At 49.3% G+C, this 16,699-nt stretch overlaps 1 protein-coding gene across 1 annotated transcript in view; it reads left to right on the top strand.

The window, feature by feature from the left end:
- Positions 1-236: 236 nt before the first annotated feature.
- The window catches only part of LOC125955801 (putative transcription factor SOX-15), a 25,096-nt gene continuing 8,633 nt past the window's right edge, over positions 237-16,699 (top strand). Inside the window, exons 1-3 of the mRNA XM_049687048.1 lie at positions 237-419; positions 498-622; positions 13,838-13,984. Coding sequence (XP_049543005.1) covers positions 237-419; positions 498-622; positions 13,838-13,984 — 455 coding nt within the window. The remainder of the gene's footprint in view (positions 420-497; positions 623-13,837; positions 13,985-16,699) is intronic.

Here is a 16,699-nt window from a genome sequence, read left to right as displayed (position 1 = left end):
TGAATTGTTGAAGCGTGAAGAAGAGTGCAGTGAGTGTATCTCGTTAGTGTAAGGTCCAAAGGAGGTGGTGGAGAGGAAAGGAGGTAAAGGAGGGGTGCGTCCACGATCAAAACCATCGTCATCCATATCAACCGTGCATCGGATCATCGACCACTGGAGAGAGAGAGAGAGCTTCCTCATCGATCAAGCAATAAGCCAAAGACCCCAAAAGGCCCTCCGAAGGCCTTGGCGGCGAGATGGCTGATGATGATCCGGTGAACCCGGTGGCTGCCGGTGGTGGTGATGGTGGTGGTGGTGCCGGTCTGGTGCCAGAAGTGCCCGGAGCGGACAGGGATAATGGTGAAGCGATAGCATCCGAGGCAACAGCAGCAGCAGTAGCAGCAGTAGTTCCGATTGATGACGATCTCCACCATGAACACGTCCTTCTGCTCGGTGAGGAGGAGGAAGAGGAAGAGGAGGAGGACGGGGAGGACGGGGAGGAGGAGACACAGGAGCAGGAGCAGGAGCGGCGGCCGGTAACGGTAACGGGGTTTGCCGTCGCCTGCCACGAGGATCACCTGAAGGCGGCCGTCCGGGCCGTGTTCGATCGCTCCAACTGGACACCGGCGGCCATCAGCGCAAGGTAAGCCCGTTCCCACGCGCACACGTACGTGGTGGTGCCCCCGAGCACCACCACCCCCACCCCCACCTCCCCCATCTAATTGACAGTCCGACCGCCGACCAATTTGATGCATCAAAATTACAATATCTAATAGTTTATTAGCGCTTCTAGCGAAGCGTGAACCCGGGAGCGAGAAAGAAAGAGAGAGAAAGAGAAAGAGAGAGAGAGATACTTTTGGTCGTCTTAAAGCGTGTGTGTGTGTGTGCGAGCACGATTTAGGCGTTGTTGTGACAGACCTTTTGCAGGTTGGTCCGGATGGTCCCGACGATGTTGACCATAAAGTTCCTGGGACCCACTCACTCCAATCTCTCTCTCTCTCACCGCGCGGCCCCGGCTCCGGCTTCCGCATGAAGCCACCCCCATCTCCCCCATCCCCCCGGGGAGGACCCCGTGAATCACGGGGTAGATACAAACAAGCGGCGACTCCAGCATCCCCTCTACTCGCTGCTTTCTTTCTCTCTCTCTCTCCTCTCTCTCTCTCGAGCGCCGTTGCGGTCCGGGGGTGTTAATTTATTTATTGATAGGCCTATCTGACGGGTTCGCCGGGGGATGGGGGAGGGGGTGAGAGTGAAGCTGAGGGTGGCCCATAAACGCCGCCGACGACAGACGAATGTGAAATCAAAATGAGCCAGGGCAAAACATCCATCAACCGCAACAACAACAGCAACAGCAACAACAGCAGCAGCAACCGGGACGGTCAAGTCAAACTTTTATGACGATTTTATAGCCCCGCTATTCCTCCCCCCCCCCTTGCTGGCTCCTTTACAACAGTTCCCCCTCCCCTTCAGAAACACACACACACACACCACGGACCACAACAACAGCAACAACAGCAACAGGCAGACAGGCCAACGACAAAGGTTTGACCGAGATTCCGCGCCTTGGGTCCATGGGGAAGGCGTGCAATCCGGAGAGGGAGGGGGTGCGTCTTGGTTGGTGTCATCTTCGTCCGTCGTCTCCGGACCCGGACCCGGACCCGGACCGGGATTGAAGACCGGAAGATCCGACCGCAGAGTGCGACCGCGGTTTAAATCCTCTCGATCGCTGCTGATCGCTGCTCGCTGGTTCCTGGGTATACCCGGGGGGTGGTGGAGTACAAGGCACCGTTTTGGAGCCCCGCGATACAGATCTGTTTGAATCGGTTCAGGTTTTGCGTTGCAGGGCTGCTGCCGCAGAGAAGTTGAAGTCGAAAGGAGCGACGCAGAGCAAGTGGCGGAGAGCGGAGAGAGAGAAGCAGAAGCAGAGGAAGAACAAGCGAAAAACCGAAGAGGAACGGGGAGGAACGGGGAAGGCGGGATGGTATGTAAACAACGATTAGGTTGCACAAACTCTCTCGAGCGGCCCCCGGAGATAGTCCGCGATCCTTTGCGGCGTCGGCGGCGCGATCCGGCGCGCCGTCGAGAGAGGAAGTAGCCGTCATCATCGGTGGTGGCGGCAGCGGTGGCGACGGCCGCCGTGCCCGCTCATTGAGCGAGCGACCGAGCGATCATCAGAGGCCGGGGGCTTATCGGACGCGCGCGACGCCGTGCACGACGCCGCGCACTGAATGCTGTTCCGGCCGGTCGGCAGGCCGGCCGGTACCGTGGTAGGGCCGGGGAGCAACAAGAGCCTCCCACTCTGTCTCTCTCTCCCTCTCTTGTCATGTCATGACGGGGCGCGCGCGCGCGAGCGCGCTGCTCGGATCTTCAAGTTGATTTAATTTCATTTTATCTTTGCCGGCGATCGCGGCCCTGATGGAATGCCGATGCCGATGTGAAGCACGCCACGAGAGCTGGATGATGACGATGACGGCGACGGCAACGATGGGTTGATAAGGTACTGGTGGTGGTGGTGGTGATGGTGGTTGAAGGATGAAGATCTTGGCCGGTGGTTTTTGGCGCAGCAGCAGCAGCAGCATCTTCAGACCGGAGACCGGGGTCTCGAGTGGGGGCCCCCGAAGTGTCCGCCGGGTGGTCCATCCCCCTCCCTCTCTGTCATCTCCGTAGTTGTGGAGTGGAGTGGAGTTGAGTAGTGGTAGAGGAGTAGTTAATTAGATCAACGTTTGACTCGCAGATCAGAGAGCGCTCGCCGACGCCACCGACGCGTTGAGACGCGTCGCGAGAGATGGCGTATTCAAGAGAGAGAGAGAGAGAGAGAGAGAGAGAAAGAGAGAGAGAGAGAGAGAGAGAGAGAGAGAGAGAGAGAGAGAGAGAGAGAGAGAGAGCCCCGATGACCCGTCTCGTAGCGGTCTTGTTTGGTCCGCTCATCCGTCCGGAGGGCTTTGTGTCTTGCTGTCTTCAACCCGCGACTGTGGCTGTTGCTGTGACAAGTTCCCCTCTAGCTAGCTAGGGGATGATAGGGAGGGATGCTGAGGGATGCTCTTTGGAAGAACTGTCGTGCTGGTGGCGACCGTATCGATCGCCGTGCTCCGTATAGTACGCGAATACGAAACAAAAGGGGGGGGGATAAGGCGTCTTGAGGGCTTGAGGTACGGCTCTAGAGCTCCACTGAGTGAGCACAGTCGAGCCTGTGACCGTCGTCGCTCCTACAGTGTGTGTAATGGATGATGCTCGCTGCTGCACTCGCTGTTCGGTTATCACTCTGGACTCAGCGACTCTCAAGATGCGACTCTCGACAGATTCCCTGACCTGACCTGGGATCGGAACGGAACGCGGAACGGAGGATGTGGAGGGGAAGGTAAACCTGCACCCCCTTCCCGGGCCGAAGCCGTTCCGGGAATGGTTCTATGGTTGCTTCAACGGCAAACGGCAAACACACACACAAAAACCTCGAATAACAATATGTCTCGATCGGGACTTCAGAAGAGCAGAGAAGAGAGAGAGCGCGTGGTCCACCTGACCTGGCGGTAGCCTCATACCCCCTCAGCGCTCAGGCTCAGCTGGACCCTCCCGGGCACGACGTTTGCTGTTGTTGTCGTTGCTGTTGTTGTTGCTGTTGCTGTTGTGTTGACGTTCTGTTAGGTGTTGTTTGCATTTGCATCTGAATTACGCAATTTGTGAGGCGCTTGTTTGTGTGTTTCGACCGCTTTTCGGTCGTCGGTCGTCGGTTCTCCTTTTCCTTTCGGATCGCGACCAAGCGACGGACCGGTTGACAAATGATGCCGCCCCGTTGTCAAAACCCCTTTCTCCCTCTTTCCTGTTTGCTTTGGCGGAAGCGTGGGATCGGCGGCTACGTCGATGCCGTCGCCATCGACTCCGTATCTGGAACGGAAGCAACGCGAAGCGGAAGCGACGCGAACGTGCGCGACGCCCGCCTTCGAAGGGATGGGAAACCGAAATTGGAACCCCCCGGAGGGGGCGGCAGCGATGGTGGCTGCGGCTGCTGCGTCCCGCGAGATGTGCCGCCAAAAGCGGGCCGCACATTTTGACAGGTGAGCGATACCAGACGGTACCCTACGGGCTCTGGCTCTGGTTCTGGTTCTGGAACGGAAGGCCAGACATACACAGACTGGCACACACACTGGCACACACACACACACATGCACTTGCTGGCAGCTGGGTTACATCAAACTGAACGTGTCACAAATCGCTCGCGTCGATGGCGCGTCGCGCGTTATGATGCTCTCCTTCTGTGCTACTCCGAGCTGTTGTTGAGCTGTTCGGTGCCGGTCCGGTCCAGGATAGGAGGTCCGAATGAACGGTGACCCCGCCAGCTAACCGTTTGTTGACTAATGAAATTATGACCCCCTCAACGGTGCAACGACGGCATTGCATGCCCCGGTCGCCCGACATGCGAGCCTTTCATCTTCCTCCTGATGATCTTCGTCCTGCGGGATGGTCGGTCGGGCAGTGCTTTCACGGTGGTGGCAGGCGGCGCGATGCCTTTTCGCACGTTCCGCTAATCATCGATCCCGAACGAAGAAGAAGGGCTGCTGGCATCATCACCACCGGCACCACCGGCACCACCGGTTAGGTAAACGAAGCGAAGCCCTGCAGAAGCCACCCTGTGAGGGGGGCCTTGGTTACCCCTGCGTCTCACGCTAAACGACGCGACGCGACGCGACGCTCGCTCAACCAGGTTGACAAATGTAAAGCGCGCCAAAGGAGACCGAAGAAGGGAAGGGTCAGGCGCGCATGCGGTGGCCGCACTTAGCACCTTTTTGGCGCGGCCGCGTGAGAGCGCGGTACCGCGGTATCCGTACCCGTACCCGTCGGTTGTTGGCTGACGTGGCTGGCGTGGAAGGCTCATCGCCGCCGCCGTTTTTTGCTATCCGTTTCATCCGTGTCTGTTGAATTTTCCCTTTTTTGTCATCCTTTGCGTTTACTTTGTTGAGCAAAGCGATTAAGAAGAAGAAGAAGAAGATGCAGATGGAGCACAAGAAGAAGAAGAAAAGGAAGAAGAAGAAGAAGAAGAAGAAGAAGAAGAAGAAGAAGAAGAAGAAGAAGAAGAAGAAGAAGAAGAAGAAGAAGAAGAAGAAGAAGAAGAAGAAGAAGAAGAAGAAGAAGAAGAAGAAGGGCGAGAAAGAAGTTTAAGAGCCCCATACGGGGGTGTACGGTGCGCATGCAAAAGCAACCACTTTCACAGCAACAGCCCTCTGACTCTCTGTCTGATTTCAGTCTGACTGGGCTCGACGGATCCAGTTGAGTTTTTTTTCCTAGGTCAGTACAACTGTCCTTTACTATTTTGCAAAATTTGAGCGGAATCCGTCAACCCGTTTGCTTACAGCAATTTTTTTAAGTAAATCGATATCAGTATCACTGGCGATTTTTGTTTTATGGCTTAAGGGGGGGGGGGCTTTGGTATTTTATTTTAATTCTTCGCATCTACTTTTTACAATTTTTTATGAGTGCTTATCCTTTCAAGAGTGTTGTGTTCAATTTTGGGATCAATCGAAGCAAAACTGACAAAGATATGGATTTTTGAAAAACAGAGCTTCATACAAGGCTCAAAGCAAGACGCGACTTTGAATCGCGTTTTCCCAAAAACCTTCGTTTTCAAAATCTTGTGCCTATCGTAGCATGAAAACTACTGGACCGATCGATTTGAAATTTTGAACACTTAATCTTTATACTATTTTCCAGGTAGTCCCGTCCCGAGATTTTGTAAAAATTGTTGATACTTTTTTTAGACAATTTTTTTAATTATGTAAAGCTCATTTTTTGAGGCAACATTGAAAAAAGCATCACTTTTTCAACTTCAAAAATCTGCCAAAAATCGAAAAATGGGAAATTTCACAAAAACTCGACGGGGCTACCTGGATAAACTTATAATCTAACAAAAGAATGTTAATTTGTATATTTCTGATGACCAGGCATGTTGCTATGATGGGCACCGCAGAAGGTACATTTTTGCAAACTTGCCTTTCTAGATTGGATGCCATGTACGTAGTTTTGATCAAATCTTCCCCAAAATGGAACCAAATATTCTTGAAAAGTTGTAGTTTAATATGACATTCATTTAAGCAAATTAAGTTGAAGGGTTTTTTCACTAAAAATCGTAAAAAATAAGCCTTTTTTTTACCCGCAATAACCAAAGCCCCCCCTTAAATCGACTCCAAACACAGATGTCGTGAAGGGGCAAGTTTAAGTTTTGGGGAAAGGAAAAAGTCGCAGGGAACTAATTCTGGGTAATGCGGTGATTGTTCGATGATAATTTTTTTAGTTTTAGCTCGAAAAATTGAAAATATATATTTTTCCTAAAAGAAACTCTCTTTTGGAACGAGTCCCGCTGCAACACGTTTCATGTCCGTAAAAATCAATCAAATTGCTGTAAGCAAACGGGTTGATGGATTTCGCTCAAATTTTGCACAACAATTAAGGACAGTTGTATCAACCTAGGAAAAAAATATTCACTTGATCCGACAGCCCAGTCAGATTTAAATCGACTATTCCCGGTACTTTCTTTGACAGAATTTATATCATTGTTTGTGGCAACTCCGGGGTCTCGAACTACGGGTTGGGCGCTCATCAAAAAAGCTATTTCCAACGAATGCTGGTTCTATCCCCTATTCTAACCTCCAGTAGCAGCAGCAACAGCAGAACCAGCAGGAATTCGCATGAAAAAAAATGCAGGTCCTCCAAAAACTATCAAAGGACTCGGAACTAGGGGCTAGGAACCCAATTTCACAGATTGTGTTGTGTTCGAATTCTCTTTTCCCAACACCCTTGCGCTGTCGGCTACCGGTGCTCTTAAAGCAAAGTGCGACCAATAGTGCTTTACAATCGATCTGGAAGAAATTTTGCGCCTTGCGATTCCGAAGCATATGAGCAGGACCAAAACAGGACCAAGAAAGTGTGCTAAAAATAGAACCAGAGCGCGGCACGTGCCGCAATCAGCTCACGCACACGGATGCGCGCCTTGTGCGCCGGTGTAAGTGTGCTGCGCTGGCAAGTGTGTATGCGTGCGCTCGGGTTTGTTCGTCTGTGGTCGGGGGGTGTTAGTCGTTCGGTTTTTTTTTTTCTTCGCATTTCTTCACCTCTGCACCAGCAAAAAATGTTCCTTTCCTTTCTCTTCTTCCTCTTCTTTCCCTTCCTCCTCTTCCTCTTCGTGTGCCACCTAGCAAGGCGGCGCCAGGCGGCCGCGGGCATTTCGCAAAAATCTAACATTTCATAACTTTTGGCATGCGACTATGGTTTTTGGGCAATTCAAATGGCCAGGCTTCCCGTGTCCAGCAGAATTTTAATTTCCTTTCGCAAGCAATATCCTAATAAGCAGAACGCGCGCGCATCTCGTTTCGCGTGCGATGAAAAGATTTCAATGAAACAGCGCGCAGTATGTTTTCGTCTCGCTGGATCGATTTCTTTACCAGCTGCGACAAAGGTTCCTTCCTCCCGGTGCTCTTCTTCCTCGCTCGTGTGCTAGGCGTTGCTAGGCGACCGCGGGCCTTTTTCGCAAAAATCTAACATTTCATAACCCTAGTGCATGGCTTGCTGTGGTGAAAATATTGTTTCTCCGGTCGTGAAGAGACGTTAAATGAAGAGAGAAGAAAGCACGCTGCATGGCATGGTTTTCTGCGGAGATGAAAATGTTTCTCTGGGCGACTCCTGGCGCCAATGTTCTGTGCAATTATAAGGTAGCAGCATGATTTAATTTCCTTTCGAAAGCAATCAGCATCTCGTTTCGCGCGCAATGAAACAAGAGCAACAAAACGTAAGATTGCACGATGTGTGCGCGCATGCCAGCCAGCCAGCCAGCAGAAGGCACGGGCTCGTCGTCTCCTAGGCTCCCCCTTCCCCCCCGGGAGGTACCAAAGTCCAAAGTGCAAGCCACGGACGTAAGACGTTGCCATGGCGATAGACCAAAGTGGAAGTCGCTCGCGCTGCCGCTGCTAGGGGCGAGAGCGAACCGCGTGTCACACACACACACGCATATTCACACGCTCGCAGGGCCAGCCAGCGAGCCAGCGAGCCTGCTTGGATCGCGTTGCCTATTTGGAAGTCTAATTTCTGTTTATTCCCATCAAACATTCCCATTTGCACGGGGTGCGAGGGGTGCGAAGGGAGCAAGGGAGGTTAAAACGATGCGAGGGAGGTGGGAAATACGGAACATAAAATTACGAATGACGATTTTCTCGGGAGTTACGCGGCCGATTACGCGAGGCGAGCGGCAGAAAGCAACAGCAGAGAGAAAGAAGCGCGAGGAGCCGCAAAGAAAAGGGAACACCATCCGTGGCCAGCGTTTTATGGTCCCCCCCCCCCCCTCCCCGTGCTACGCCGTGCCGTGCCACCAATTCACATATTGATCCGCTCCCTTCTTCTGCTGCTGCTGCTCGCTGCCCGTTCGGACGTTGCTATCTTTCTTCCTTCTACGCACCGCAAACGACAGATTTTGGGAGCATACGTGCATGTGTGTGTGTGCGTGCGTGAGTCCGGCAGCCCTAATGCGAACCGTTGTCCTGACACCTTCTTGCAAGCAGCGGATGACGGATTTTCATTATGAGCGATGCGATGCGATGCGATGCGATGAGTCATCGCCTCGCAGGGTGGGATGCTGTGCCGAGCGCTATTGTTCTCGCTGCGCGTGCGGCCAGTCTCCCCGGGGCCATTGTAGGGCTCTTGCTTTCTCGCACACTGGACCGATTGATGATGACGATGAAGACCGCAAACGATGCCTCTGCTTGGCCTCCCCGGGCTGACCCCGTTCGGTGGCCAGTTGCGACTTGACAAGAACCCCTACGCCAAGCATTCCCTAAGATCGAGCCCTAACAGCGCTGCATCGATCGACGCGCACGATCATGTTGTTGCTGGTTCGCAACATCATCAGAAGCATCATCGGACCATGAGTAATGCTCCACAGCCGGCCGGCTACTCTGGCCATAAATTTTGCATGCACCACCACCATGCAACCCCCTCCCCCACCCCCTTCGACTCACGCACACAAAGAGCTCGCTAGCTAGTCTGCTAGCCCGGACGATGCAGTTTGGTTTCAGTTCATCTCGCTGCTGCTGCTGCTGCTATTATGCTCGTTTTTTTATTGCACACCCATCGCCATCGTCTTCGGTCGGTCGGTCGGTCGAAATGGGTCGTTTCGAAGCGGAAATGAGTTAATGTCGGGGCGGGAGTACTGTGTGTGTGTGTGTCGGGAGCCCCAGCAACCGGCAGCGATCGATCGATCCGCAACAGAAGCAGCAGCTGCAGCAGCGGCACCCTGGGACTGCAAGCGACAAACGTCCAGAGAGCGTCTATTGGGTGGTCTCGAGAACGCGCACACAACACATCACATCACATGCGTCTTGTGTCTGTGTTGTGCGATCGCACAATCCGAAGCGGATTAGAGACATTACGAAAAAAAAAACGGGGGTTAAAGGGGTTTTGCAGCGAAGGGATGGATGCAGGGGATGCTCATGATGTTCGCCGTGGGTTTATCGATGCACGAGATGACCAGCGCTAGTGGCGGCTGTTGTGCAAGTATGTGCAAGTATGTGCAAGTGAATAACACACACACACACAAAAGGGGGTTCCAGTATGCCATTCGGATTTGATTTTGTCCATTCTATTCTTTCTCTATCTCTCTCTCTTTCTCTTCCTCTCTATCGCGCGCGCATTTTATTTTATGTTCACAAAAGCGGTTGCAAAGCCTCAAACACAAAGCCAGATGCCCAGTACAAGGGCTTTGCTGGCTGGCTAGCTAGCTGGCTGGCTGGCTGACCCATCGGTCGATGACCGTGATCGCGATCGACTCTTTATGACGAGTGACCCAAACCTCAAAACAGCTCTTAACGTTATGCGTTTGCGCGTTCTGTTGCACTTCGCGGTTCGTTCGGTTTAAATCCAAAATCGTGACGTGACCACTCGTTGGTGGCGTGTGGTGCGATGCGGTGCGGAAGCGGAGGAGGAGGAGTGGGCACACTGATAAAGTGTGTTTCGCGGGGTCGATTTCGCGGAGCGGAAGTCATGCATGCGCATTGGCGCGCGCAATGCCAGCATTCGGGGGCATTCTTCAGGCGGTTAGAATCTCATGATGATGATGAGCATGATGCTGATGCTGATGATGAGCATGAGGAGAATGAGGATGATGTCGCGCCTGACTGGCTGACGACGACGACGGCTGGCGGGCGATAGCGATCGGATGCATCGGATGCGTGCGTCGTGGTGCGTCGGATAGTTTGTGTGCCGCGGTTTTGCTTTCATCATCCGACCTCACCGCGCAGCATCCAGCATCCTCTTCTCTCTCTCTCTCTCTCGCTTGCTTGCTTGGTCTCTCTCTCTCTCTCTCTCTCTCTCTCTCTCTCTCTCTCTCTCTCTCTCTCTCTCTGTCTTTCTTTCTTTCTCTCTGTCGAGGAAGAGGTCCTAGTGATAGCTATGGTGGGCTTTGGAGATCAGAGCGACGGTCAGCGACTTTTCCTTCTGTTGTCCGCTGCTTCAGTCTGCAATTGCTGACTCTCTCTGCTAAACTCCAAATAGAGTAAAGTTAACCGATTCTAGCAAACACTCCCATACCGGTTTGAAAGCTCGTGAAATCCCTACAACTACATCAAGCGTGTTTTTGCTCGGTTCGGTTTGGACAAGAAATGTTAGAGAAATGCGTAAATTTTTTAGTTTTTGCATTTTCCAGATTATTTTATGAGTTGTTTTGGCAACAGTATCTCGCTTGCTGGATATTTCCTATATCAAACATTCATTAGCATCCAAGGACACATAATTAACCTAGATTCAATCAGTATAGCCCTCATTCTGGGAGACGACGAACGGAAAATGTTGCATTTGACACTTTTTCCGAAATGATCATCGTGGGGCACGAGTGCGCACTCATTCTTTGGGGCAAAAATAGACGTAACACAACATTTATTTGTGTTTTACTTGAGTGTATATGCAATTTATTGGAATTTTTTTTCTCAAAATGGTAATCTGTATGGATTAAAACAGAAAACTGTCTTGAAAAATATTCTTGATTGGTCTTGATATTCCTCAATTTCAAGACGCCTCAAGCACAAAACGCAAACCTGTTGCTGAGCATGCAGCTCTAGCTCCAGATCAAAAGATCTCATAGAAGAAAAAAAAAGTCTGATATTATAACGTTGGTAATTTTAATACGGTAAAATAATAAGAATAAGTGTGTTTCAAAGACAAGCAAGTTTTTATTCCGCAAATATGCATATGTAACAGATGAAATCCGCAGAAAAGTGCGGGTAAGTGTGTTGCGCATTGTTTATTTTTGCCTAATATGCATTTTTAATCCAAATGTATGAGAGATAATGTATTATCAAAAAATGTCCCACATGTTAATGTTACTGATCCATACGTTGGTGTAGCTAACAGGACGAAACACTTCTCTCGTGAAGTACAGAGAGTTAAACGTTAACGTGCGCGCTCTTGTCCCCACTTTACTTGTACGGTCCCTAAGCTTCGCTTGGCTCGATCCTCCCTCATAGCTATATGCTTGTTGCCGCCGCCGCTGGTTGTCTGGGTTCGCATTACGTCACGCCGCGCTTGACGTGTGGTGTCGGCAATCTGTTTCATGTTTTCTGGCACACCAAGGCACACACACACCCACACACCCACAAATGCTTCACGCTACTTCGCGGTCACGATGTTTCCCACCGGTGTTTCCTGTTTGCATACGGTCGAACAGAGAGAGAGAGAGAGGAAAGGGAGAGCAGTCGCTCGCGGACCAGGACGTCGCTCAGCATCCGGTGCCCGGGACGGAAGTGCTGCAATCCTGGCCCCGCGATTTATAATACCGCACGTTAAAGGCACGCAAAGCCGCGCAGGTATATCGGTGCACAACAGGAAAGGTAAACAAGGAACACAAAGCAAGCAAACGCGCATCATTATCCTCAAAACTTAAGGCCTATAGTCATCGTCATCAGCATCAGGAGCGGAAGACAGAGAAAAGTGGGAAAAAAAGAGAGAGAGAGAATAGTTGTTTGATCTCGCACCAATAGACGTTAGGAATTAAGAGAATGAATATCAAATCAGATGTGTCAATGAGAATCGTATCGTTTAAACTGCAATTGCTCCGAATATTTATTTATTTATTTATTTCCAGAGGATATGGCTTAGTTTAATTAATTTTAAGGACGGAATACAACATGGAAAAAATGTACAAAACTTAAAAGTTAGTGACATACAACTGTAGGAATCGCGAGGCCTCGTTTGCTGTCATGTTAAAGTCTAATTGAGGATCATAGTACATTCCTTCGCCACCAGGAATGAAGCTTTATTAGAGAGCGCGTGAACCTTTTCTGCTGTTTGAATACTGTTTGTTTGCTGTTAGTGCAGTTTAGTGGCTTAAAGGGCAATTTAGTGTCTCTTAGTGTCTTAGTTTAGAGATTCTTCGCTTTGACTAGAGCCAGAAGCTACCGATCGATCCTTCAGCCCATCGGAACAGCTCGCAACAGCTGCTACTGCCAGCTAAACCGCACCTATTTTGTGCTTTAAAGCAACAGTAGTGCTCTCTTCTTGCTGCTACCTGACTTACTGCTTACCTGCTACCAATTTGATCATCTTTGGCTCTACCTCCAGTGTCCATTATTGTTGTCCTGCCCTTATACCATGTTGCCATGCCCGAAACCCGGGGTCTACCCGGGTATAGGGATCGGAATTCCTCTTTCAGGGTCATCTCATCGAGCGCATCCTGTTGGGCGGGATTAACACCGCGGGCCATCCATCATCCGAAGCTCCTCCCAGCCCATCAAGGATCTGTTCTGGGCGCCATTGCGATCTGGATCTGGGTTCTGGCCACTGTCCTATTGCATTTGCAGTTTTGTCCCTATTTAAACCCCTTTGCGTGTGTGTGTGTGTGTGTTGTGATTCAATCGAGGGATGAACCCAGCTTTCATCCAGCAAACTGCTTCTCTGCGCTTCATGCTCTGCTCCCTCTTCTGCTTGCACCGAAGCCAATCAGAATTTTTTTTTGCGTGTTTCCTCTTTTTGTGTTGTTGTTATAAATGGAATGAACAATTGGAACTATTATATGGATAATAATTACAACGCATTTGCGTCAATTTAATTAAAAAAAAAGGCGATGGCCTATGAAAGGAATAATAACCTTCTAGCACTCTGTTTTACCTTAATGTCACACAATAAAGGTTAAAACTTGTTAATATCATTACAGTTCGTCAGATTAAACCATGCTGGGATCATACAGATGTTCATTTTTTGGTTGTCTTATCCACAGATGTTCATATATTTAAAAAATTCAATTAACATACGTCTTCTATAGATAAAAGAAGAATATAAAGTAATTTTAACTATGAAACGGACTGCAGTATGTACTTTTGTAGTACCGCTGAACGCTAGTGTTTTGTTGATATTTTAAACAAAAATACTCCCCTCGGGTGTATTATTTGTGGCGTGGTTTAACTAAATTCAAGTAAGGAGTTCCAGGTAGTTTCGTCGAGCATTTTGCAATTACTGGAGCATGTTGGAGGTGAAAATTCGGAATGGGATTCTTTCGATTTTTACCTTAAATCAAACGAGTTTTACGAAATTATTTAGCAAAGAATCATCATTTTTATTTTATTAAAAAAAAACTCCATAAAACTACCGGGCAAACAGTGTTTGTTATATGCTAGTTTTTACTGTTGTTTTGTTTTTGTTGTTATTGGTATGTATAGGCAACATGCACTTCTCAGCAAAGAACAACAACAATAGTTCGTTTAATAAATCATCGCCCGTTAGTTTAAAAAACAAAACGATCATCTAACCGGAAGATAGCGATCTAATCCCACGATTTTCGATCCCCAATTTCACTTCCTTCCCGTTTCTTTTCTCTCTCTCTCTCTCTCGTTCGCAGACCGCTGCCGAAGAAGAAGCGCGAATACATCAAGCGGCCGATGAACGCGTTCATGGTGTGGGCCCAGACGGCCCGGCCCATGATCGCCGGTCGCGAGCCAAAGATGCAGAACGCCGAGATAAGCAAACATCTGGGCACGCTTTGGCGGTGAGTAGCTCCCGGCTAGTATAGCGCCCCGTAGTATGTAGTATGTTGCCCTTTCTCCGTCCCTCCGTTACGCTGAGGGCTTGACGCTGAGGGCCAGTTGTGCAAACACCGGCGTGGAAGGCCAGCCAACTCAGTGATAAGATATTTGTCGGACAGGGGCTCGTCTCGGGATCCCGGTTCCGATAAGAAGCCTGCCGTCGAACCGTTATTAATACACTATACACCGCGCATCCTCCTTGTCCTCCTCTTGAGGTCCCATAGTTCTCGTCCCTTCTAGTACCGTTGCTATGACCAATTTGCGATCCCCTTATCGTGGTATTTAAAGTTAGAAGCTCGAGTTAGGTCGAGAGCAAGCCGTTCCTCAGCTTGGCGTTTGCATAGAGCAAGCTTCTCTCTTACACACACACACACTCTCTCTCTGTCTGTCGCGACTAGTCTCAACCACGCACGGCGGGGGGAGGGAATCGAAGGTGCATTCCAGTGCAGCCGTCTTAATTTGGGGAATGTCGCACCTTCTGTCTGCGCCAGTGGTCTGGCACAACGGGGACTGACATGGGAACCGTGGGAACCGTGCCCTGGATAGATCCCTCACCACACTACCACACACACACAGACGCACAGAAAAATGGGCACTTTGCTCAGCTGCACTTAAAAGGGACCCCCACGAACCGGTAACTAAACCCCTCTTTCTAGACTTCTGGATGGTCATCATCTAGCATTCGACTGCAGCGCGAATCATCCCCGCCAGACTTAAACCCTGTAGATAGATAAAAAGAGAAAGAGAGAGAGAGAAAGGTGAGACGTATGGCATCGCGCATGTCAACACCGATAACCAACCGAAGGGGTGAGAGGGCACACAACGGAGGAGCTCACACTGGACGCTCTGCCGATTGATGCGGGAGGGAGGCCACTCGCTTCCGGTCAGTCGTTTCCGGGCCCTAGCACACCCTAGCGACGGACAGAGCCAAAAGTCCAGAAAAAAACTGTTAAACGTTATAAAGATGATTGCTAATCGATGTAAAATAGTAAAAAAAAAACGAATATTTTGTTGTAGTTCCAACACATACGAGCAAAGTTTTATCATACATCTGTTCTTTCTTTATTTCGCTTATATGTCAGCAATCTCTCTCTCTCTCTCGGGGGGTCGTCCACTTAAATAGTTGGCCTTAGCACAAAAAATGAAACTTAATCTAGATTGCTAACCATTTATCATTAGCCTTGTTGAATTAAGTCGATATCGCGACGCAGCTTCCAGCTAGAAATCTGCTTTGAATCCGGCAGAATTTTCTCTCAAACAGCTTCATTTTGTTTTCTTCAGAAGGTCACTCCTAAAGTTGTGCTTTGTACTCCTCAACATATTGAAGTTTGCCGTCGCAAAACCTTCTTGGAGCATTAGTTTAAGTCATTTGCAGAAGTATTGTTTAAAAACAGAGTAGAGAATTAATGTAAATAGAGAAATTAGACGAAAAATTGTGAAAACCCCATGTTTTAGGAAACAAAATCAAAAAATCGGTAAAGAGCGGAACCACGAGGAATTATTTTCCGCTTGTTTTTACATTCTAGAGACCTTGCCTTTTCCATTGCTACCTGAATTTTTGGCGAGGCGAGTTTTTCAGAAAACTTAATTTGAAATTTTCTCTTTTTCATATGATTATGAGAAGATTCCTTTGTGACTCAAAACTGCAACTATTCTCATACCACAAAGAGCCACAAACAGCGCTGCAAAATATGCTACTAACCTCGTAGATAATCATGCATACCAAAACCAGGCTGTTATCTTCCCTATAACGACTTTTTTTGGTCAACAATGGCCTCGCCTTAGCTATTTTTACACTACCAATGCACAGCTAAAAATGATATCTAATCCAATAGTTTATAATCATTGAGTGAAGTTCTATATGATAGTGCTGTTATCTGTAGAATGTTTTTAAATTATTAGCGAGGCAATTGAATTTATAGTAAAAAAAAACACTAATCACGCTTCGGACTTTTGGCCAGCTTTTGGCTCAAACGCTCCTCAAATACGCAGCGACGGTTAGCGACGGTTGATCCGAAGGGTCCTTTCAATAGACAACGACCGCGCTGCTGCGATGGGCCGCCAAAAAAGCGCGCGCGTGTGTGTGTGTGTGTGTGTGTGTTTTGTTTTTCTTTTCTCTGGTGGCCTCGCTCTGCACATACGCTCAATAAGTGGAAAAACCTTCAGCAGCCTTTGCATGCTGCAAATTGTTTCAACAAAATAATATCGAGCGTTAAGTGTGGAAAGTGTGCTGGCAATGGAAATGTGAGGAAAGCGGATGACCAGTAGCAGACTTGCCTGCTAGACCGTTAAAGTTCAAATTTCCCTTCCCTTCCCTGCACCCCTTTATCCACCCCTTTCTCTGGCACTAAAAGTCCGGCCTCGGCACCCCTTTAAAACGACACACAAAAAAAAAACAAACAACCATTATCGATCGGACCTGATGTAGTTGATCGTCGTGCAAACACACACATACACGCACGTACACGCACGCACCAGCGTGTTGTCAATAGTGCCGATGCCTTGCGATAGAGAGATGGATTGCTTTATCATCTACCGAGGAGCAGGAGAAGCACAACCAGAGACAGCTGCTCGTTGGTTCTAGCCCCGAGCGTAGAAACGTTGTCTTCGTCGTCGTCGTCGTCATTGAAGATAAAGGAGACGCGAATCTGAACCGATCCCAGTAGCGATCCTCCTGG

Source organism: Anopheles darlingi, chromosome X, assembly GCF_943734745.1.
Source record: "Anopheles darlingi chromosome X, idAnoDarlMG_H_01, whole genome shotgun sequence".
Taxonomy (NCBI): domain Eukaryota; kingdom Metazoa; phylum Arthropoda; class Insecta; order Diptera; family Culicidae; genus Anopheles; species Anopheles darlingi.
Note: the sequence above shows the minus strand (reverse complement) of the source record. Positions and strands in the feature narration are given on the sequence as shown.